The sequence below is a fragment of the Paroedura picta genome, chromosome 12 (assembly GCF_049243985.1).
Source record: "Paroedura picta isolate Pp20150507F chromosome 12, Ppicta_v3.0, whole genome shotgun sequence".
NCBI classification, from domain to species: Eukaryota; Metazoa; Chordata; class Lepidosauria; order Squamata; family Gekkonidae; genus Paroedura; species Paroedura picta.
In genome coordinates, this window is record NC_135380.1 from 40,528,728 (window position 1) to 40,552,273 (window position 23,546).

The 23,546-nt window shown below is 45.2% G+C and overlaps 1 protein-coding gene across 2 annotated transcripts in view; it reads right to left on the reverse strand.

Annotated features, from left to right (window-relative positions):
- Nucleotides 1-23,546, reverse strand: part of CDK5RAP2 (CDK5 regulatory subunit associated protein 2) — a 176,843-nt gene that overhangs the window by 31,427 nt on the left and 121,870 nt on the right. For both annotated transcript variants that reach the window (XM_077305310.1, XM_077305309.1), the window contains exons 24-27: nucleotides 19,381-19,972; nucleotides 12,394-12,626; nucleotides 8,978-9,026; nucleotides 7,064-7,182 (exon numbers count right to left, since the gene is read on the reverse strand). In XM_077305310.1, coding sequence (XP_077161425.1) covers nucleotides 7,064-7,182; nucleotides 8,978-9,026; nucleotides 12,394-12,626; nucleotides 19,381-19,972 — 993 coding nt within the window. The remainder of the gene's footprint in view (nucleotides 1-7,063; nucleotides 7,183-8,977; nucleotides 9,027-12,393; nucleotides 12,627-19,380; nucleotides 19,973-23,546) is intronic.

Genomic DNA, 23,546 nt, shown 5'->3' on the forward strand with positions numbered 1-23,546 from the left:
TGACAAGAACTGACCTCACTGACTCAGAGTAGGGTTATTCTCTGGAGTTAGCAGTCAGGTTCTTCTACACCTTTGGGTGGGAAGTACCCTGTACACTCAATAGGTCTGGAACCTGAATAAATAAATATGCCCTTTGGCCCATGTAATCAGACCTGAAATCAGGAGTTGTGTCTGACTCATTTGGCCACTAGGGATAGGAGAGAAGGTGCAAAATAATTCCAATTAGTTGAAAGATATCCTCTAAAAAGAGGGGATCTTGACTCACTCTTGGTGTTGAGCCTCGTGGCTAATAGATCCAATGTTGGGGAGTCCTACTATGCAAAGATGGGGGGAGAGGTAATCCTAGTTCATGGACCATTCATGTGTTGGTTCTGTGAAGTGAGTCTGTTGTGATATTTTCTGAACCAGCCATTTGGATGGCTTGAAGGGATGTTTGGTTTGTAATTGCCTATTTCCAAGTAGCAGTGGCCTCCTGGCATAAAGGGAGGGAAGCTATAACCTGCTGCTTGTTTATATAAAACATGGTTTTAGCATTGTCCATCTGAATTTGGACCACCTTAGGAGTTGAGGGCATAAGGAACAGTCCTCAGTCCCAAGAGGTTAATATGGAGACCTCTTTCACTCTCAGACCATGTCTCTCTGACACACTTATTCCCCCCCCCCAAAAAAAAGAAATGAGCACCCCAACCTGAAAAGGAGGCATCTGTTATCAACTATGACTTGTGGGGGGAAAGAACCCAAATGGAGCACTGGGCAGAAGGGTAGAATCAACCTAAAGTGTTGAGCAAGCACTTTTAGACTCCTATCACCACCCTCAGAATGGAGAACTGCTGGTTCTGAGAATGAATAGCGTGGCTAAAACCCTGCAAAAACCAGTTTTGTAGAGGCCACATCCTGAGATGGCCAAAGAGAACCACAAAGGCAGTGTGGGGAGGCCATTAAGTCCAAAAGTCTCAGAACAGTAACAGTCCTTTGAAATCCAATTGAGATAAACCAGTTAGCCAGAGTCTTGATGGTTAAGGCCTTGTCACATGGCAAGAAAACTCCTGCTGCAGTGGAGTCTAGCCAAGCTCCAATAAAGGAAGCTTGCTGAGAGGGAACAAAGTTTGATTTCTTACAATTAATTTGTAAACCCAGCTTCTGGCATGTCTCCAGGCCTAACGACAACTGTGTCTGTAATTCAAGTTTAGAAGAGGCAGTAAAAAAACCCAATCGTTCAAATAAGGGAAGATGGAACTTCCCGGAGACCTTAAGTGAGCAACCACAGCTGCAGTACATTTCCTAAGAACTTGACATGCAGAGGCTGAGCCAAAGGGGAGGACCATTGACTCGTACAGAGCTCCTTAAGATTTAAAACATATTTCCTATGCTCACTTGAATGGAAACGTGAAAAAACACAGCTTAAAGGTCCAAAACAGTGAACTAATCCCCTGGGTTGAGCAACTGTGACACTGAGATCAAAAAGACCATTCTGAATCCATGAATTGGAGGAAGAATTTGAGACCACTTAGATCCAAAATAGGGTGTAAGCCACTGTCTTTGTTATTAATAAGGAAAAACCTTGAATAATAGCCAAACATAGGACTAATGGGAATTAAAATCTTGAACTGTGCCTTTTTCTAATAGAACCTTGAAAACAAGTCAGAAAAAACATTATCAATTCCCTGGCCAACTGCTGTTGGCGGTGGCAATTGGGCAAACTCATGGCAGTAGCCCCTCCCAATAATGTTTGTCATTCTGGCAAATGGTTGGCTGTGATGAAGCTTGGTGACCTGCAATGAGTCTTTGGAAGGGGGCTGAACAGGACCAGGCCTGGGTCTCAAGCCAGATCTATCTGTTGGAGGGACTCATCTGTCTTAGAGGAGAACAAAGATGTGCCTTGAAAAGATAAGTCTTCTGAGCAAGCACTTGTCTCTGGCGTAACCAGGCATGCCTCCTCAGAATTATGGAGAAGGCCATAGTGTGAACAGACGCATTGGCCACATGTCTGTTAGCGTGCAAGTGTTATTTAGCATGATGGCTTCTGTCTGGATAACTTTGGCCAAAGCTTTCTTGTCATCAGGAAATTCTCGCATAGAAAGAATTGGTAAACTGTCATAACAATCTGGTAATGTGCTATTCTGAGGTTTAAAGATGATGGAGAGTAAGTCTTGCTACTCAAGGCATCAATCTTTCTGCCCTCTTTATCAGCTAAAGGTTAAATGTACACCCACTCTCTGCCAAGCCTGCATCTCTGCTATCATCAAGGACGGATCAAGATGTGTAAAAAGGAAGTGACAGGATTATTGTTGAACTCGGATGACTTTACAAGATGTGGCAGATCCCAAATAGATCTTGCCATTTTTAGGATTCCTTCCAGGAGTGGGAAGGCTACATACCCTAATGTGTCAGGGTAGAGTCACCCCAGTATTTTGTCCTTGGGTCTACTATCAACTGAAATAACCTATATGCCCGAGACATTCCACCCAATGCATCAGCTCACAGCAGAGATGCAAGTCTTCACTTGAAGACACTGGGTTTGGAATGGTTCTGAATCTACGCTGGAATCCATAGTCCTCCTCCACAGAACCATAGACAGCTGGACCCAAATAGGGAGTCCAGTAAGTAGGTCTATCTGGTGTCTCCATAAACCTTATATTATGACTTTTCAGTTTCATTTCTGGTTACAGAGAGGCTGATAATATAGACCTATGCCCCCCCCCTGGGATTTGGGATTGGGACCTGAAGTAAACATCATCAGGACCTCCTCTCCACCCGCCAGTAGTGGGAAGGGGGGGAAGTTGAGTTGCCGATCTTGCCATGTTGGTAATGCTGGGAATGTTATTATTGTTTTAATGGGGTTTTAACAGGGATTTTAGGATGTTGTAACCCGCCATGAGTCGCAAGGGAGTGGTGGGGAATAAATCTAATAATAATAACAACAACAACCCTGAGTGGAGCAGCAGCATGAATAATGATGTTCTGGACCCAGAGTTGCCCTCAAAGATAGTGAGACTGGAGACATAGCAATGTGTTCTAAAGTGGAGTTATTCTGAGTAATTAGGTCACATACAAATGGAGGCCATGCTAGAAGAGTGGCCACTGGGAAAACAAATCCATGGGGTAGTGTGGCCACTGACCTCAAGAGCAGATTTTGGAACTGGTTCTTTTGAATCTTCCCCTTTTGATTCTGAGTGAGTCAGATCCATCAATACCAATTGTAGATTTTGTGTTTATTATCCAATTTATAGACCTGCCATCTCAGGGCAGTTTACAACATTTAATAAATACAATATGAATTAAAATAATTAAAACAGTTTTAAAAAATCAGCCAACCAATAGGTGACATCTCCATTGCTGTTCTCCTCATTAGGAAGCAGACGGGAAGAGCTATCTGGATTGCAGCGGAGGAGACCCTTAATGTTAATATACTATTACTCACTTGTCCAAACTGATCTCAACCGTAAGCCGGGCAAAAGAGTTCTGGCCCTGATGTTCTCAGAGAGCTCATTTCACCAGGTGGGGGCCAGGGCTGCAAAAAGTTCTGGCCCTGGTCAAGACCAATCAGACTTCTTTGGGGCCAGGGACTACCAGGTGGTTTGTGGCCACTGGATAAAGTGCTTGTGTTTCTTTGCTGGTGGTTCTGAAGAGTAGCGATCCCCAACCTGTGGGCCGCGGACCACATGTGGTCCTTCGACTAATTGGAGGTGGGCCCTGAGGGACGCCTTCTCCCCCCCCCCCGGCCCTTTACAACACACTTCATTGTTGTGGTGTGCCTGTATCTTATTTTGAAGGGATGTTTAAACATTACCATAGCGATCAGAGAGTGTTAGGGCAGTGGTTGAGAGTAGAGGAGTAAACTACCTCCCCCACCGGGCCTCAGTAAAAGGCGTTGAGTGGTCCCCGGTGAGTGGTCCCTGGTGATAAAAAGGTTGGGGACCACTGCTGAAGAGGACCTGACTGGGGACCATTCTGGTGTCCCAAAATGTTTATGGATTCAGCTCCAGCCTTGGAACTGATTGGCCCGAAATGACCTACGGAAGGCGGGAGATGTTATCAGAGAAAAGAAAGGTTGTTCAGTCAGGGCAGATGTTTTGGCTGCTGGATTAACCAAGGTGAATAACACCTCCCACAAAGCAGCCTTGAGTCAGGAGGCTCAGCCCACGTGGGATCTTCGGGGTGAATTTCTGGCAGATCTTAAATGCTGCAACTTTGTGGTTTTCCCTGAGGCAAAGAAGACAGATGGAAAGTTCATCCATAAGAAAAGGCAGAGCTAATTAAGAATGTTCTTCTCAAGGCAGCGGCAAAGAGAAAACTGAGGGAGGGAAAGGGGCCCCTCACCAGAGTCCATGACCATTAGGCAGGAAAATGGACGAAAAGGCTCCAGTTGGGAGGGGACCCACCTGCTCTCTTAACTAGGCTAGCTAAAAAATCTTCCAGTGGTTGGCCTTCACATGTGCACAGTGCACAGAACACCGATGACGAATGACACATTTAAAATAAAACAGTACACATTGGATTGGCTTAATATCCACGAATGAACTTTCCACAAAAAGGCCTGCTCTACCGGGTTTCTGGAACGTACCTTCAATCTTTCGTTTGGCAGGCCCACAGGTTTCCCCCCACCTGTTGTACATTTCTGTATCGCTCAGGAGCTCATCTGTTCTCAGACCATTCTTATTTGGCAGCAAAGCCGGCGGAGAGATGGCTGCTTTTACTTTTAATGGTGCTTTCAGAATGCTGCCTGCTTTCAGCTGAGCCTCTAGCAGAACAGACCAGCAAGCGTCAATTGCACTGAGAGTATATTTCCAGGTCAAACCTCACTCCCTCTATTAATTATGTAGCATGTGCTAATCCCAAGGAAACTCTACACCCGCCTTTCAGGTACTAGGAATCAAGTAATTTAATCATCACTTGCCGATTGTCTGTTCTTCAAGTCTTTGTTGGTTTTTGTTTTTAAATCACCCAGAAGACTAGTTTTAGAAAGAGAAAGAGAGCATAAAAGAACAAAGGTGTGGGGTGAAATAATGGCCTCTTCCTTCTGGTTGGAGGAAAGGGGCAACCAGAAGCTGTGTGTGGGGGGGGGGGTAGCCTCCTATTTACCTGAGCAGCAGAGCTTCTGGATAGCTTAGCAGGAAGGACAGCTCCCTTCTCCTTCCTGACCCCATGCCAACTTATTTTGCACCGGATGAAAGCAGCAAACTGTATAAACTTGTGCTTCAAAGAATAAAGAGAACAAAAGACATCGGGAAGTGGGGAAAGGCATCCTTGGGAGCAAGCTGACTTGCTGCCTCTTCTCATGGCTAATCCACCTTCGCAAAGCAAGGAAAACTAGGTGGGCTGAATGAGACTTCACAACCAGAAGGAAAATTCACATGTCCCAATGGCCAGACTCTGGTGTATTATGCATGGCAGGAAATCTCACAAAAAGGCTGCCCAAAAATACATTGTTTTTTATTTCTCCACATGGGATTATTTTCACTGTGCAAAACCCATCGTGTTATTTTTGATTATGCCTGGCAGCCCCTCCTCATAGCGTTATCGGCGTTTTTGCGGTGTAGAATCTAAAACTAGCTTTGCAAATACTTTTCTTGTATGACGATACTGAGGACGCTCTTTCTTTGATGCATAAATGTTAGCATGTTTTTGGTTACAGTCCCTCATCCACCAATCGGAACTCAAGGCACCTGCTGCTTATTTTCAGCCTCCTCAGTGTCAGCAATTAGACTCCCTGGCAACCCAGCAAACTTTATTGTTTTACTACACAATAGCCTGAGGAGTACCTCTGCTGGTATGCTACAACAGCCTTTCTTGAATGTTCCTGAGACCATAAAACTATGCTCTCTGTAGAACTATATCATACAAGTAATTATTTGCAGCAGCAGTCTACCTCTCATCAGTGACCATGGTGGAGGGGAGGGGACTGTTGTCTGACAGTTTATCAGGCTGGAAAAGCGGAAGGGTCTTCCCTGTGCCACCTTGCATTGGCTCAGCAGCTGTCTGAAATGCCAGTTCTGTCTTGCAGGAGAATGAGGAAGCAGAACTGCCTCAGGCTATGGGCAAAGGCTCCCATTTTAGGCTTACCATATATATAACAAGTATACAAAATAAAACTTAAGAAATTCCTTCGATTAAGATATATAAGATAAGAGTGATCAAGGCATCAGTCAATGTAACCGAATCTTTCTCTGGTAAACAGCAGCTAAAAATTTCACAACACGTTATTTCGGGGATCTTATAGGCTAATAAATACTATTTCACATCTACAGTTAGATCTTTTTGGGATTGCAAAATGAGCCCGAGGAGGTGTGACCACTGTTTGAAGAATAGTGGGCAGATTAATCATAGAATCATAGTTGGAAGGTATCTCCAGGGTTGGAAGGTATCTCCAACACCATGCACAATCCAGGAACTCACAACTACTTATCCACCAACAGTGACCCCAATTTCATGCTCCATGATCCCCCCACCAAAAATCTCCAGAATCCAGCCTGGCCTGGAGGAAATTCATCTACCATCCCACAGTGGCAATTAGCAATTCCCTGGGCATGCAAGGAAGGGCTACAAAAGACACCCACTCACAATCTGCCTAAGTTCATAAAATCAGCATTTCTGTCAGATGACTATCTAGCCTCTACTTAAAAACTTGCAAAGAACCTACCACCTCCCGAGGAAACCTGTTTCACTGAGGAACTGATCTGCAGACTCCTTAAATTGCTTATTTATTATATATTTAAAACATTTAATCAACTTATCCTGGAGAAAATGGCTGCTTTGAGACTACCTGGTATTCTACCATAAACCCTAGTCTCCCAAGCCTCCAAATTTCCAGGCATTTCTGAACCCAGAGTTGGCATCTAGGTGAAGATGTATTCAAGGACCAAAGCAGTTAAGATCCAATGTGGATGGGAGGTTGCATCTATGAAATTCTGAGGGCATCCTGGAGAACAAGAAGCGGTCGTTTAATGAAATCTGAATTGTGAGATGCATCATTAGTGTGCTGTCCAAAATGAGAGGAATTCTCAGTTAGCTCCTTCCTGACCTCCATGTATGCCGCTCGATCTTCCATGGAAACAGTAGTTACCTGGGGGAAACTTGGCCGGCACAACTGCCTGCTGCTCTGTTACCCACTCTACGCCTTCTTGTTTATGCTCTGGTGAGTTCAAAACAGGTGACTTTTCTGTCATCTCAAAGTGGGATGAGCTAAGTGGAGAAAAAGACACGAGACTTTGTTTTACTGTAAGTTTTCATACATTCTGTACCCTTTGGGAGGCATTCTGTACCCTTTGGGAACGAAACCTTGGCTCCAGAAACACGGCCCTGCTTTCAAGTACATGCACACTTCTTCAGATACCATCAGATACCTTGAATAAAACTTTTTTGGCCTTCAAGGTGCAGCTGGACTCATACTTCCTTCTGCTGTTTCAGACCAACTTGGTGGCCCACCGAGATCTATCCTACAAATAACTGTGCTGGTCCATTCATCCCCCTGGGCATGAAGTGAAGTCCTATGGGGCTTAGAGCTGACTGGCATCAGGAACACTGCAGCTATCCCAGTCCCTGAACAGATTTGCCTGTTGTAGACCAGAGCTACACCAGAGCCACATTTTTCATAGCCAGCATTTCTACACAAAACAGAACGAGGGCACGACCGAAATATTTGCTTCCAACATTTGTTTCTGCATAATGCTACTTTGGGCATTTACTTTTGGCATGGAAGGGTCCCTTCTCACAGCTATATGATTCAACCTATCAAGTATCATGGTATCATGGCGCAGCTGAAAGGAGACAAACAGGCCATTTAGTCCCAGCCCCTGCTCAATGCGGAATTAAACCTAAAGCATCCATAAGTATCTGTCCAGCTACTGCTTAAAGACTGCCAGTGAGGGGGAGCTCACCACATCCTTAGGCAGCCTATTCTACTGGTGAACTACTCTGTGAATGTGTCCCCCCTGATATCTAGATGGGACCATTCTACATGTAGTTTAAACCCATTCCTGTGGGTCCTTTAATGCCAAACAGGAACCTCTCCCTGCCTTCCTCCAACTGACAACATTTCAGATCCTTAAGGAAAGCCATCCTGTCCCCTCTCAACTCCCTCTTCTCCTGGCTGAACATTCCCAAGTCCCTCCGCCTGGCGTGAAGCCAAGTCAAAGCAAGGGCAATCCATCCTGGCTTCATTCTAAAGTGGAGACATGGCCTCCCATTTTGGCATATGTATGGCCTTCACTATATTTTCTTCTGGAACTGAACTAAAAAAAAAAGATAGCTTCATAAACTAAGCTTGTTATCCCTGTTAGGTTCTGGAACCTGTTAAATATTTTCATTATGCTGTTATGTTAACTTACTGCTCACACTTTACCTATAAGTACAGGCTGGTAACTCCCATTTGACTGTATCTGAAGAAATGTGGGTGCACACGAAACCTTATATACCTCAAAATAAAACTTTGTTGGTCTTAATGGTGCCAGTGGACTCAAACCTTTGTTCTGCTGTGTTGGACCTACGTAGCTACCCACTTGAAACCGTCTCTCATTGACAGGGATCTTTCAATCATTTTAATGATGTATTACACTTAAACCCTGAAACACATCCTGAAACTCAAAGCATTCTCTGGAGCCCTCCCGGGGGAGCACAAGCAATGCAAACCCACTCAGATCTGTCTTCTGGTCACACTCTGTGATCCTGGCTTCTTTGTCACCCAAGCCTATCAGTTTGAAAATCTGCCATCAGAAGACACAGAGACAATGATCTGTAGCATCCAGGAATGCGCTAAGAGTCCAGGATCAGCACGTCCTGTAGGATTCTTAAATGGCTGGAAAACAATGGCTAAGGAAGAGCTAGATGTGTGGTAAGCAGGTTGACTCTCCATCCCTCCCTCTCTCTCTCTCTCTCTCTCTTATTTTAAATACAAATGCTGCAATACTCCTTCAATTCTAAGTCCAGGAATGGGCTGCCTGCTGGCATAGCTATCAGCGAAAACAAACAATGCTCTTACCTTTGGGCCAATCCGCAAAGTTTAATCATTTCATCATCTAATGACTCTCCTGCAAAAGGGAAAAGATGGATGCCCTTCAAAACAATGTCAAGATGATAGATGGTTCATGAAAGTGACTTCAGTTAACAGAGCAAAGAGGAAAAGAAGGACGGGCGAGGGAATGCTGAAGCACAGCAGCTACAAAAGAGGGACTTGCCACCCTCGTTTGTAACAAGAATTTTGTTCCATCAGGTTATCTTTCTACATTAGAATTCCCCAAAAACTGCAGAACCTTCACTCTGGCCTGGTTTAATGCTCTCCCACCTGAGATAGGCACGCACCCCACACGTACAATGCCTCTGCCTGTGTCAGTCAGGAACAGGAGAAACAAGAGAACATGTCATTGTCAATTTTACCAGGACGTTCAGAATATGTACATTACTCCAATTCTGCCCAAATATCCAAGTAGATGAAATTATTTTTATACTTTTCTTATTGCCAACTGTTTCAATGAAACAACCCTTCAGGTGGGTTAGCTCAGGCAAGCCTGATCCCCATCAGATCTCAGAGCTAAGCAGGGTTGACCATAGCTACTATTTGGATGGGCGACATCCAGGGAATACTAGGGGCTTATATCTCCAAGGAAAACTTCAAAAGCTCCAGCATTTCACATCATGCTGGAGCTTTTGCAGGAGAAAAAAAGGACAGCAATTCATTCCAACTCCCCCTTCCCCAATTGCAGTGACAGAACCAGTGATTGCTTGACAGTCTATAGATCAGTCTGTGCTTAAGAATGGTGGCTTCTAATCTGGAGAGCCAGCTTCTACATATGCAGCCAGCTGGGTGACCTTGGGCTCATCACAGTCCTGATAGTGCCATTCTCCGAAGAGCAGTTCTGTCAGGGCTCTCTCACCCCCACCTGCCTCAAAGGTTGCCTGTTGTCAGGAGAGGAAGGGAAGGTGATGGTAAGCCAATCTGAGACTCCTTCAGGTAGTGAAAAGTGGGGTACTAAAACCAACCCTTCTTCTTCTTCTATTTTACTGTAGAGGAGTTCCTAAAATAATTTTTCAATCTTTGAAGAGCTGTAGAAGTGATGCCACCTGGCCACGCCTCCCTGTCATGACCACACGAGGTGGCATGTCACCAGAAATGACATCAACCATCCACTTTAACAGGCAGGCTCAAGAAGGACTGAGGGGGTGGGGAGAGGAGGCGGTTTAAAGCAGGGGTGCAAGCTCCACCCCCTTCCAGGCCCAGAAACCACAAGAGAACTCACTCATGCCCAGAGGGGAAGGGGAGCAATAAAAGCAGCCAGTTCCCTAGCTCAGGGGTAGTCAACCTGTGGTCCTCCAGATGTTCATGGACTACAATTCCCAGGAGCCCCTGCCAGCGTTTGCTAGCAGGGGCTCTTGGGAATTGCAGTCCATGAACATCTGGAGGACCACAGGTTGACTACCCCTGCCCTAGCTTGTGGTCAAGTCCATTAAGGCAGGACAGGAAATCTGCAGCCCCCTCTGGAGCTCCCACGGACCCTTGGGGGTCTCTGGCTCCCTGGTACGGAATCCCTGTGATAATGGCAAGTTATTCTTTCTAATCAAAAATTGAGGCTTGTTTTTTCAAATGTAATCTCCCTCATTAGGAGGGCAAAAGATTATTTAAAGGAGACGACAGAAATTACATTTGTATGGAGGTCACCCCAAGCCTAATCAGTACCTCCTACAAAACCCTCTTGTAAAGCGTTGGGCCGGCGATGCTCTTCCGTGACGACCTAATTCCTTCGAATTCTTCAACATTCTCCTCGAGCTCTCGTTTTATTTTTAACTTGTGATTCAATGCAACCCTGTTGTGCAAAGATATATTGAATTGTCTCAGTTGTCAACAACTTCATTAGTATATATGATACCATCTGCTGATCTGAATGGAAAGGCAATTTAATGTTTATTTGCCGGAGAAACTTATTTGTAATGCAAAGGATTTGATATATGATAATAGAATACACTCAGTCTTTTGAGGATATTGCTAGGACATGCTAGCTGTAATGTCGTTTTGCAAATTGAGCTCCCTTGGTATCAGCAACCCAAACTTCCTTAGACCTTGAATCATTTGCCCTTAACGTCATCCACTTTCTGTGGACCCTAAGGGGCATACTTGGGAGAGTGCATGCTCTCACATTGCAGTGTGATGCAATGACTCCACATCATCGGGGTCAGAGGGTTCTTGCCCACCACCATTGGTGCAACATGAACTGGGTTGTGCTACTATGCAGCAGTGGGCTTCTGGCACAAGCAAGAAGAAGAGTTGGTTTTAATACCCCACTTTTCACTGTCCTAAGGAGTCTCAGTTGCTTACAATCACCTTCCCTTCCTCTCCCCAAAAGAGACACCCTTTGAGGTAGGTGAGGCCCAGAGAGCCCTTCTGTGATTGGCCCAAAGTCACCCAGTGGGCTGCATGTGGAGGAGCGGGAAATCAAGCCTGGCCCCCCAGATTAGAAACCGCCACTCTTAACCACTCTACCAAGCTGGGCCACTAGAAAGAGACAGTTCAAGAACATCACAGCAAAGCCACTGGACTACGAACATGCAGCTTCAAGAAGTGCCTCCTCAACGCCATGAGGTGGGGCCATGGCTCAGCAGCAGAGCATCTGCTTGGCATGCATAGGGGTTCAATTCCCAGCATCTCCAGTTAAAAAGACTTTTTAGAGCTGTGGCTAGTGTGAGAAGACAATACGGACCTTGGTGAACTTACGGTCTGGTTCAGAATATTAAGAAGGGCAGGGCTTTTTACTGCCTGAAGGAGTCTCAAAGCAGCTTCCCTTCCTCTCCTTACAACAGACACTCTGTGAGGTAGGCAGGGCTGACAGAGCTCTGAGAGAACTGTGACTAGCCCAAGGTCACCAGGCAGGCTGCCTGTGGAGGAGGAGTGGGGAATCCAACCCAGTTCTCCAGAGTAGAGGCCACCACCACTCTTAACCACTGCACCAAACTGGCTCTCATCAATACGGCAACGTCATGTACCGCAGTACCAGAGGAAATTTTGCTCTAACTGAAATGCACATGCAAGAATGAGCTGGGACGCTCCTGCAACGCCTCGGAACAACCCTGATCTTGAGAGGAAAGCAGCCCCTTTAAAGGGAGATGGGGAAGAGGAAGCAACAAGATTCCATCACATATTTTAATGCTATTTTGCTACTTCACAGAGGCTCTTTCTAAGGTCTCAGCGAGACAGAGGGAAAAAAAGTAGAAGATGAATGCAAGGACCTGCTATTGAGCACCACCAGGGCAGTCTGGAAAGACGGGAGAGGAGAAGAAGAATCCCCCTTTCCACCTCATGGCTCACACAAAGCATGCAGAAGAGGCCATGCGCAGAAGAGCCGTGCATGAGTCCATTTGCTGTGAGATGTGCTGGCAGGCAATTAAGGAGAAGCCGCAGGTACCCACCGTACAAGCACTGCTTCTCCAGCCGCTCAAAGAGCTGGACACTTTGATTGAGCTGCTCGCGGAAGCCCTCAGCAACATAGTAATCCACTTCGCTGTCCTGCAGGAGATCCTCAAAGGCTTTGATCAATTTGGTGAGGTGTTGGCGGTAAGTCACACAGATGCTGTGGCTGGCTTGAAGTCTCTGGCTCTCGCTGGAATGCTCCTGCACCAGTGAGAGGATCGGAGAGTCACACCTGAAAGAGAGGGGTCAAACTGGAAAACAAGTGTTCAAGCTTCCCTTGAACTTTTGGAGGCTGGAATTAAGGGCCCGACCTTATAAGGTTGCCAGAAGCCATTTAATCTTGCCCTTGCTATCTAGGTTCCCTGGACTTACAGATGATCATCTAATTAACATCTTGCTTGCAGATAAAGATAATTCTGTCTCTTACATGGTGGCGAAATTTCGCTACGCTGCCAGCAGAGTGCGGAAATCTTTGGTTACTGTTGATGCTGAGTGACCTGACTGTCAAAATGCTGTATTAATGTTTTGTGCCTTTGTTAACTCCCTGACGCCGAGTGTCCTGTTAAAACGCTGTAACAATGTATGTGGTCTGTAGATACTTTGATGCTGGTCAATTACGGTAATAAATAATCTAATCTAAAAGGGCCAGACCTTTTTGGGACGGCTGTGGTGCCTTTGGATATCTGACCCCGCATGGTGAGCACAGGCAAACAGATGCCACAAAGCTGCCACAAGAGGCAAAGCCAGCTGTAAGATGTCTGCTGCAGCTGAGTTTCAGTCAGACAGTGAACGTTCTTAGGCTGTGGGGGCAGCTCCTGACAAAGCAGTCTTTTAGAAAACCTGACCAGCAATCAAATCTCCAAAGGCCAATTAATAGCCTTGTTGGGAAAATGTCCCGCTAGCCCCACCTATTTTCTCAAAACACTTGGCAGGCTCCAAGAATGATGCTCACAGACACCAAGAGCACCACATTGAGGACCCCAGATTTATACAGCAAGGTAGCCTTCCTCAACCTTTTTACCACTGAGAAACCCCTGAAACCTTCTTCAGGCTTTGAGAAACCCAGAGGTGACACGATCATGCAGAATATGGTTGGGAAGCAGAGCTGTGGACACGCCCACCTGGGGCTCCTCCCCTTTCCATGCCCTCCATGCCCATCATTGGCTACTGGGAGGCGGGTGGGTTATCAAGACCATTTATACTACCCAATACATGTTTAACAAATTTTTAAAAATATATTTAAAATAACTCCCACCCATTCGGAAAACCCTTCCAAAGCTGTCAAGAAACCCCAGGGTTTCACAAAACCCTGGCTTAGAAAGCCTGCTCTACGGGAACAACAGAACTGAGATCCCAAGATTGGCTTCCACTCAAACAAAGGAAACTTTGATTGACCCTTCTCTGGACAACTGAAAACCCTTGCATTTGAGAAGGGGGCATTAGCACTGCAGAAAGCAGCTCCCTTGAGTGACCACAAGGGCTGTCTGCTTGTGTAATGTGTAAGCCAGAGTGATGCCCTCTTTTTTTAAGTCATTGCCAAAGCATCTCTAATTTCCTTAAAAAACAAATGTTTGTTTTAAAAAGATATATCATCCAGAGTCCAGGATTTGCATATTTAGACTTCTTTGCTGCAGAATTAGGAGCTTTGTTTTGTTTAAACAGAACATAAGCAGCTTGGCAGCATTTTTTAAAATGTGATGAGAAGCCAAGCGCAAGAGACCGAACATCACGTGCGAAGTTCAGAAGAAATAAGTTCATTCAAGAAAGGGATGGGGTGTTTGAGAGAACTAGCAGAGTCTATCATGTTGGAAGGATCTGAAAGACCGCAATTCCCACCATACTGGGTGGGAGAGGAAAACAATACTTCCCCACATCCCATGGGTTATGTGCCCCTCATGAAACCAATGCATTTTCTCCGTGTAACCAAATCTGTGGATACTTATTTCAGGAGACTGGAGAAATGAACCAAGGACACAGCCCTCTCTAAAAATCTGAGAAAAGCCCCCAGTTTGCAGAGAGTTCTGAAATCTAAAATCAAATACATTGGGAAGCTATACCCTACTCTTTTAAGAAAGAAGATTCCAGTGGCTAGAGATTACCAGGCAACCACAGCAGTATAGCCAGTCTTCAAGCCTTATTTTCCTTCATTAAAAGAGACGGGACTGCTCACTCAATGTTATTCAGTAGAGATTCTACCAGCCACTTTCGCTGACCATTCCCCCATTGAAATAATCTTAATACAACGAAGAATGGACACAAGAAGATGGAGAATCAATGAAATTGTTTTAGAGAACCCTGAAATGCTGAAAAGATGTCAAGAAGACCTCAAAGAATCTTGTAGATTCAATAATACCCCTGAAGTCACTAAGATGGCTATCTTGGAAGCATGTTAAGTGTTTATGAGAGGCAAGTTGCTAGCTTATTGCACTACTCTGAAAAGGAAGGCCAGAGAAAAAATGTCCAATATTCTGATGAGGCTGCAGGATTTGGAATTACAACATCAACACCTGCAAAGAAACTTCTGAAGAAGATAAAAGAACTACGCCTGGAAAGAGATCTATTCCAGACAGAGGAAATGAGGAAGAAGCTTAACTTGTGGATTGTAAACTAAACATGAGCAGGCAGTGTGATGCAGCGGTAAAAAAGGCAAATGCCATTTTGGGCTGTATCAACAGGGGCATCACATCAAAATCACAAGATGTCATAATCCCATTGTATACGGCACTGGTCAGACCACACCTGGAGTACTGTGTACAGTTCTGGAGGCCTCACTTCAAGAAGGACATAGATAAGGGTACAGAGGAGAGCGACGAAGATGATCTGGGGCCAAGGGACCAAGCCCTATGAAGATAGGTTGAGGGACTTGGGAATGTTCAGCCTAGAGAAAAGGAGGTTGAGAGGGGACATGATAGCCCTCTTTAAGTATTTGAAAGGTTGTCACTTGGAGGAGGGCAGGATGCTGTTTCTGTTGGCTGCAGAGGAGAGGACACGCAGTAATGGGTTTAAACTTCAAGTACAACGATATAGGCTAGATATCAGGAAAAAAATTTTCACAGTCAGAGTAGTTCAGCAGTGGAACAGGCTGCCTAAGGAGGTGGTGAGCTCCCCCTCACTGGCAGTCTTCAAGCTAAGGTTGGATACACACTTTTCTTGGATGCTTTAGGATGCTTAGGGCCGATCCTGCATTGAGCAGGGGGTTGGACTAGATGGCCTGTATGGCCCCTTCCAACTCTATGATTCTATGATTCTAACTTTCTAAAACAAAAGAATTTTGAATTTGCAGATAAACCGGGTAGATGGTTAGTGCAAAGTGTAAGAAAAGAATCCGAAAGAAAGACTATAATGATGATAAAAAAGGGAGTGATGATTTGTTGCTCAGAACAAGAAATTCAGGATTGTTTTGGCGAATTCTACAGAGATTTATACAAATGCTCACAAACAAAAAAACAAACAATTCAAGAGTTTCTATCAGACATCCCAACTCTAAAGATTTCAGAGACGCATCAAAGAATCTTAAATCAGAGAATCACGATCCAAGAGGCCAACAAGGCAATGGTATCACTGAAGAGTAATAAAGCGCAAGGACCACATGGTCTATCACCGGACTATTATAAAAAATTGATTCATACAATAACTACTCTGTTATAGCAAATAATGAGTGAGCTGGTGGAACAGACAGGGACAAGCTGCCCTAGTTCTTGGTGTCAAGCTCATATATCATTAATACATAAAGAAGATTTAGACCTGGCTGTTCCACAATCATACAGAACAATTTATCTTTTGAATATGGATTATAAGGTATTTACAAAAATAATGGCAGAAAGACTGGAGAAGTGATACATGAAGATCAGACTGGATTTATGCCAAAAAGATATATGAAAGAGAATGTGAGATTGGTGCTTAATGCGATGGACTTTGCTAAAAGCTCTAAAGTAGTGACTACTCTGTGTTTTTTGGATGCAGAGAAAGCTTTTGATAATGTCTATTGGGATTTCCTCGAGATGCTGCTTCGCAAGATGGACTGTGGAAATAATTTTCTAAGATGGATACAGAAAATCTATACCAGCCAAGAAGCAACAGTTTTGGTAAATGGAATGATCTCTGAAGAAAAAATTCAAATAGCCAAGGGAACAAGACAGGGATGTCCATTATCACCACTGTTGTTTAATTTGGTGTTAGAGACTTTAGCCCAGGGGTAGTCAAACTGCGGCCCTCCAGATGTCCATGGACCACAATTCCCAGAAGCCCCTGCCAGCGAATGCTGGCAGGGGCTTCTGGGAATTGTAGTCCATGGACATCTGGAGGGCCACAGTTTGACTACCCCTGCTTTAGCCAATAAAATAAGAGCAGACCCCAATATTTATGGACTGCAATTTGAAGGAGAAGAATACAAAATTAGAAGCTATGCTGATGAAGTGGTTCTATTGATGGAAAAGCCTGAATTGTCTTTGCTAAGGCTTATGAACTGTCTGAGTGAGTTTGGTGCTATGTCTGGGTACAAAATAAATAAGAAAAAGACTAAAATTATACTATATGGCCAAGACCAAAAAATTAAATAGACTGAAAATCTCACAGGCTGTGAAGTGAATCTGAACAAGGTTAAATATCTGGGAGTATACCTAGATAAGAAGAAGAAGAAGAAGAAGAAGAAGAAGAAGAGTTGGTTCTTATATGCCGCTTTTCCCTACCCGAAGGAGGCTCAAAGCGGCTTACATTCGCCTTCCCATTCCTCTCCCCACAACAGACACCCTGTGAGGTGGGTGAGGCTGAGAGAGCCCTGATATCACTGCTCGGTCAGAACAGCTTTATCAGTGCTGTGGCGAGCCCAAGGTCACCCAGCTGGTTGCATGTGGGGGAGTGCAGAATCGAACCCGGCATGCCAGATTAGAAGTCCGCACTCCTAACCACTACACCAAACTGGCTCTCTTAAATAAGGATTTAAATAACCTAGTGTCAAATAACTATTAGGAAAACTGGCTTAAAATAGAAAAGGATTTGGATTATTGTCTAAAATTAACTCTTTCCTGGTCAGCAAGAATGGCCTCAGTCAAGATTAATATTCTTCCATGGTTGAATTTTTTATTTCAAACAAGACCAATAGAACCAAAAGATCAGAACTTAGAAAAATGGCAATGCCATATTAATAAATTCATATGGAACAACACTGGACCACGTCTCCCTCTCCCCGCAAAAGCGGCCGATTAGCTTGCGGTCCGGCAAGCTTCTTTTTGTGGGAGGGGGGGAGAGGGAAGCAGGTCCGCATGTGCAAATGCACATGTGCGGCAGGTCTGCGCATGGCGTAAATGCGCATGCATGGATCTGCCGCGCATGCGCGGCCGCCGGATCGCCCTCCCCACCACCACCGGTCCGCAGCCTTAGAAAGGTTGCGGACCACTGTCTTAGGAGCCAGGGACCACCAGCCAGTTAGAATTGGCGAAGTGCAGAGCTCAACAGTGTGGGCATAATGACTCATGATAATGAGGATTCTAGGGTAATGCTAGGGTAAGCATACATCTCAAGAGGCAAATGAGACGTTAATAATGTGACATGCAAGACTATGCCCAAAATCTTTTAGAAATCATGTTAATGAAACCTTTGCAGGCCATGTCCTTTCAAATCACTTTGCCCAATGTGAGCCCCATAAGCAATGTTCCACCCTGACCCTACTGACAGTTTTACAGACGGCAGGCCTCAGACATTATGCCACCTTATGAAACAGGAACTTATCAACACCTCTGTGAGAGATGGAAAAGCACAGCAGAAACTGTGTCTAGCCATCAAGACAAGTGAGCAAAGTGCCCATTACCTGGAAAAATTGTGCCAGAAGGACACCCCCCGAAAGACTGCTGATACCTGTGCAAACTATTACACTGAAGTCGCAACTGTGTTCATACCTCTTCTTACTATTACCTGGCAGTCCTGCCTGAGGTTTGCTGTTCCCTCTCTGTGGCCAGTTACAATGTAATTATGAAAAAGATTTTTGATCTCTACGTTTGGAAGGTCCTACCCAAACATGTCCTGAACTCTGTGTGGTGATTTCAGAACGGCTGCAAATTTCATCTTGTCCGACACACATTTGATTTATGTGGGTTCTTTCAGTGAGGTGTAGTTTTCTAACTTGTAGTCCTGCGACTGCAAACCGCTTTGAAGTATTCTAGAAAATGGATCACCTCCTCTAAGCTGACCCACTGGAGGAAGATTCCCCCCATCCCCTATCAGGGAAGCAGCCCTTCCTTCAGAAGAAGAAGACTGTTCACTCGGTAGAAAGATACTGTGTCATATCCCATCTCCTGGGTGGCCCAGGAAGGTTGGCTTAGGGCGTAGTTGGGTCAGTTCGACCTCTGCTTCAATCCCCCTCCCCATCTGTGCACTCTTGGTTCCTTTTAATCTGTGGTTTACAACAAGCTAACAAATATGCCCCCCCCCCACAACTCAGTCATTTTTATCAGTGTCCTTGGTTCACAGAGGCGAGTGAGCTCCCCCTCACTAGCAGTCTTCAAACAAAGGTTGGATACACACTTTTCTTGGGTGCTTTAGGATACTTAGGGCTGATCCTGCGTTGAGCAGGGGGTTGGACTAGATGGCCTGTATGGCCCCTTCCAACTCTATGATTCTATGATTCTAAAACAGCCAGCTGTGGGCCATCTGGATTCCGGGGAAGCAGACTAGATGTCTTGAGAGTTCATGCTTAAAAGATCAAAGGCCTCCCCCTGTGTGAACCCCTATTCCCGCCTAAACCTCCAGACCTATATAAGACCGGGGAGATTATGGTCCCTTGTCTCTGTCAGTGACTCCTGTACCTATCTCTGCATGTTCTGCTCTGCTCTTAATAAAGACTGCTTTCCTTGACACCCCATGGGGTCGTATTGGATTTTCATCTGAGAAAGGGTCTCTTCCATGCACCGGAATCCTCCGTGTGTGACATACTGTTGGCGCTAACCAACTTTAAGCCAATACATCCATGCACGCTTCCAAAGACAACTCACCTCAGGGATGAAATGCCTTTGAGCTTACTTTGCAGACAGTGCACTTCATCCAGGAGGTGCATATTTGCGATCTGCTCATTTTCAAGCTCAGCCTCGTTTTCCAGGAGCAGCTCTTTCAGCTTCTCAACGGTGACATCAGTCTCGCTTTCGGTGGCTCGAGAAATCGGATTCTCCGTGCAGATTTGAGCATCTGCCTGCTGGCGGCTGCCGGGCACCAACGTTGCCTCCTGACCATTAAAGTCCAGCCTCGGGAGAAAGAGGCTGTCCACAGCCAACTCACCGTCACTCCGGACGATACTGAGAATGTCGCTGGAGAGGAGCTGCCTCGGAGGCTGCAAGTGGAGCACCAGCATTCTGTACTTTGCCAGGTCAGCCTTGAGCTCTTTAACTTTTTGTCGCAGTTCCTCAATGTCGTCTACGGTGTCCCCATCGAAAGCATCTGTGCTGGTTGTGCTCAGCTTGAGGGAGAGAAAGCTCTTGGAACCGGAATACACAGTGGCTGAATCTACGTCTGCTTTCTCCAGGAAACAAACCTCTTGATTTTGCGCTTCCAAGGCAGGATGATAAGAGTCTTGTTCAGTTGATTCTGTTTCTGAGGGGTGGGGGGAAACGTGTACATTCCTTTATTTAATTGAATATTTATGTCCTGCCTTGCTTCCCAGTGGCTAACAACATCGCTCTCCCTTTCTGTATTTTATCCTCACAACAACCCTGTGAGGTAGGTAAGTTTGAGAAGTGTGTGACTGGCCCAAAATCACCCAGAAGAAGAAGAGTTGGAGTCTCAAAGTGGCTTACAGTCGCCTTCCCTTTCCTCTCCCCACAACAGACACCCTGTGAGTGAGGGAAGGCTGGGAGAGCCCTGATATTACTGAAGAAGAAGAAGAGTTGGTTCCTATATGCCATTTTCTCCACCCAAAGGAGTCTCAAAGCGGTCACCTTCTCTTTCCTCTCCCCTCAACCGACACCCTGTGAGGTGGGTGAGGCTGAGAGAGCCTTGATGCATGTGGGGAGTGCAGAATCAAACCCGGCTAGTCAGATTAGAAGTCCGCACTCCTAACTACTACACCAAGCTGGCTCTCTCCCAGCAAAGTTTCTACAGCAGAGTGTCGAGATCCTGTGTTATGATCTTGCCATGTAATGCCTTTTGAGTTTGATTCACAGGGCATGTTCTGCTTGACCTGTTCTATGCTTTGCCTGAAAGTTGTTACCTTTGACCTGTCTTAATCCTGTGTCTAATTCAGCAATGCTTGCTCACAACTCTCTTGCAAGTGTTTATGTTCTGACCTTGTGGGGCTGAACTGTGCCACGTGATGTCTGGGGAATTAATGCATGCTTCTGAGCTTGGGAAAAGTGGTCTGAGAAAATGAGGGCCTCGTATGCTTACAACGCCTCATGATTTGAATTAGGGGAACAGCCTACGAGGGGCATAAAAGTAAGAATGTTTCAGTTCTGGCAAGGAAAAGCCTTGTCATCTGTTCGTTTGCTTTATACAATGAAGAGATTCTTTCTCCATACGTTTGTTTACTGAGGCCTGGACATGGACTTGACACAGAGTAGGGATTAGAGCCTGGGTCTCCACATCCTAGTCCGACATTCTCACAAATACCGTATTTGACGGAGTATAAGACGACTGGGCATATAAGACAACCCCCCAAAATTTCCACTCAAAATATAGAGTTTGTTACATTACATTACAGTACTATGGGCCACTATGGGCAGCTATGTCTATCCCAACTGAAGTGCACCCGGCGTATAGGACGACCCCTCCACTTGGAGGCATGTTTTTCAGGGGAAAACAGTAGTCTTATATGCCAGCAAATACTGTACACATTAGTGTCAACAAGCAATGCTTTCATTTTATATCACAGAGAAACGTACACATTTCTTCAAGACCACATTAAATCTTTACTGAATAAAATTAATAAGTGTTAGCCAACTATGAAAAAAAACATTATGTTCCCCCTCCCCGTCTCTAATTTGCACACATTCACATTATTGCAATGCTCTAAACTTGGTTTCTTTGACAAAAAATAAAGTTGGAGAGCTGGAAAGCTATCAGAAGCTTTGCAGAAGTCATTAGCGTAGGAGTTAATTTATAAGGCTCTCTGCTTATATTAATCATAAACCACCACAATGTAAAGTTTTTTTTTTCAAAAGGAACCCCTCATTTCTCCTATCTACAACTAAACTACCCTGAGTTGTATGGGAGGGCGATATAAAAAACTAATAAATAAATAAATATATAAAACAACTTTACACAATCTCAGCAACAATCTACAGCTAAACCTAAAGCAGTTAAACCAACTTTCGTGAATACTGTCTACAACAGGGGTAGTCAAACTGCGGCCCTGCAGATGTCCATGGACTACAATTCCCAGGAGCCCCTGCCTGGCAGGGGCTCCTGGGAATTGTAGTCCATGGACATCTGCAGGGCCGCAGTTTGACTACCCCTGGTCTACAACCTTCAACTGCTGCATGGGGTAGTGGTTAAGAATGGTAATCTGAAGGTTAGATTCCCCACTTCTCCTCCACATGTGGCCAGCTGGGTGACTTTGGTCTCGTCACAGTTCTCTCAAAGTTCTTTCGATTCCACCTACCTCACAGGGTGTCTGTTGTGAGGAGAGGAAAGACACTTTGAGAAACCTTCAGGTCGTGAAAATCAAGGTATAAAAAACCCAACTCTTCTTATTCTTCACCCAGTTGCTTGACTCTAGAAAACCCAATCAATCAATTCATTCCTCACTGTCAGCTAAAATGGCTGAAATGAAAGGGAGGAAATCCGAACAATATATTTTGGATCATATTCCGTGCACCTATTCAGTTCTTTTGGCAATTGTGTTTTTTGGGCTTTTTTGCCAAGGAGAAGAGAAGAACAATCTAGCATTCTGCAGGCAAAGAAGCCAGCCAGATACTTGTATAAGATGTCAAGCAGAATGAGGGCTGTCATGAGACAAATTCAGAGTCCAGGGGCATCTAAGACCAACAAATTTCTATTCAAGGGATGAACTTTCATATTCACGCACACTTAAAACCTGTTAAAACTATTGAATCACCTATCAGCCCAAAAGATTGCTCTTCCAGAGCTGCTGTCATAGCACACTTCATGATTTCTTGGTTTGGGGAGGGGTGGGGAAGGAGCCCTGGAATAGTCATGCAGTTTGTTGATGTTCACTGGCCCCAACCAAATACCTGGTGGAAGAGCTCCATCCTGCAGGCCCTGAAAAACTGACTCAACTGGGTGCTTAGTTCCTCAGGATCTCCCTCTACAGGTGGGGGCCAGGACTGAAAATGCCCTGGCCCTGGTTGAGGCCATATGTACCCCTTGGACCAGGGATCACTAGCTTGTTTATGTTGGCAAAGTGCAATGATCTTGTGGGGGGGGGGGCAGTAGTCAGTTAAGCAATCCCTCATATACACTGGGCCCAGACGATGTATGGCCTTAAAACAGATTGAGAGCTGATGCACTTTCTTCAAGGCCAGCTGAATGTGAGTCCTCCAAGATATTCTCATGACGACTTGAGCTGCTGTTTCTAGATCAGTGTCAAGGGTAGGCTTGTGTAGAGTGAATTGCAGAATTCTAACCTGGAGGTGATCTTCATTGGATCACTGTGGTGAGATGCTCGGGGGCCAGGTAGAATGCTAGTAGCTTCGTCTGGTGGAAAAATGCCAGTTGAGCTACCTTTGTGACCTGTGCCTCCACTGAAAGGGATGCATCAAAGATCATGCTCAAATTCCCAGCAGATTGTGCAGTGGACAACTGTTCACAGACTAGGCTTTCTCAACCAGGGCTTTGTGAAACTCTGGGGTTCCTTGATGGCCATGGAAGGGTTTCCCAAATAAGAGGGAGTTAATTAAATTGTATAGGTTTTTAAAAATTATTAAACATTTACTGGATGATACAATCATTTCTGGTCATGTTGACTCTCTCCTCCTTCCCAAAATGGCCAGGTGGGCCAGGAGTGGGTGGGAAGGGGAGGGCCCCTGGGTGGGTTTGTACACAGCTATGCTTTGCGACTATATACTGCATGTGCGTGCTACTTCTGGGTTTCTTGAATGGGGGTTTCAATGGTAAGAAAGTTGAGAAAGGCTGGTCTAGGCAGTGCAGTTGCACTTCCTTGCCTGACCCCTTCATACCTATCCACAGGACCTCCTGAGCTGAGGTGTCA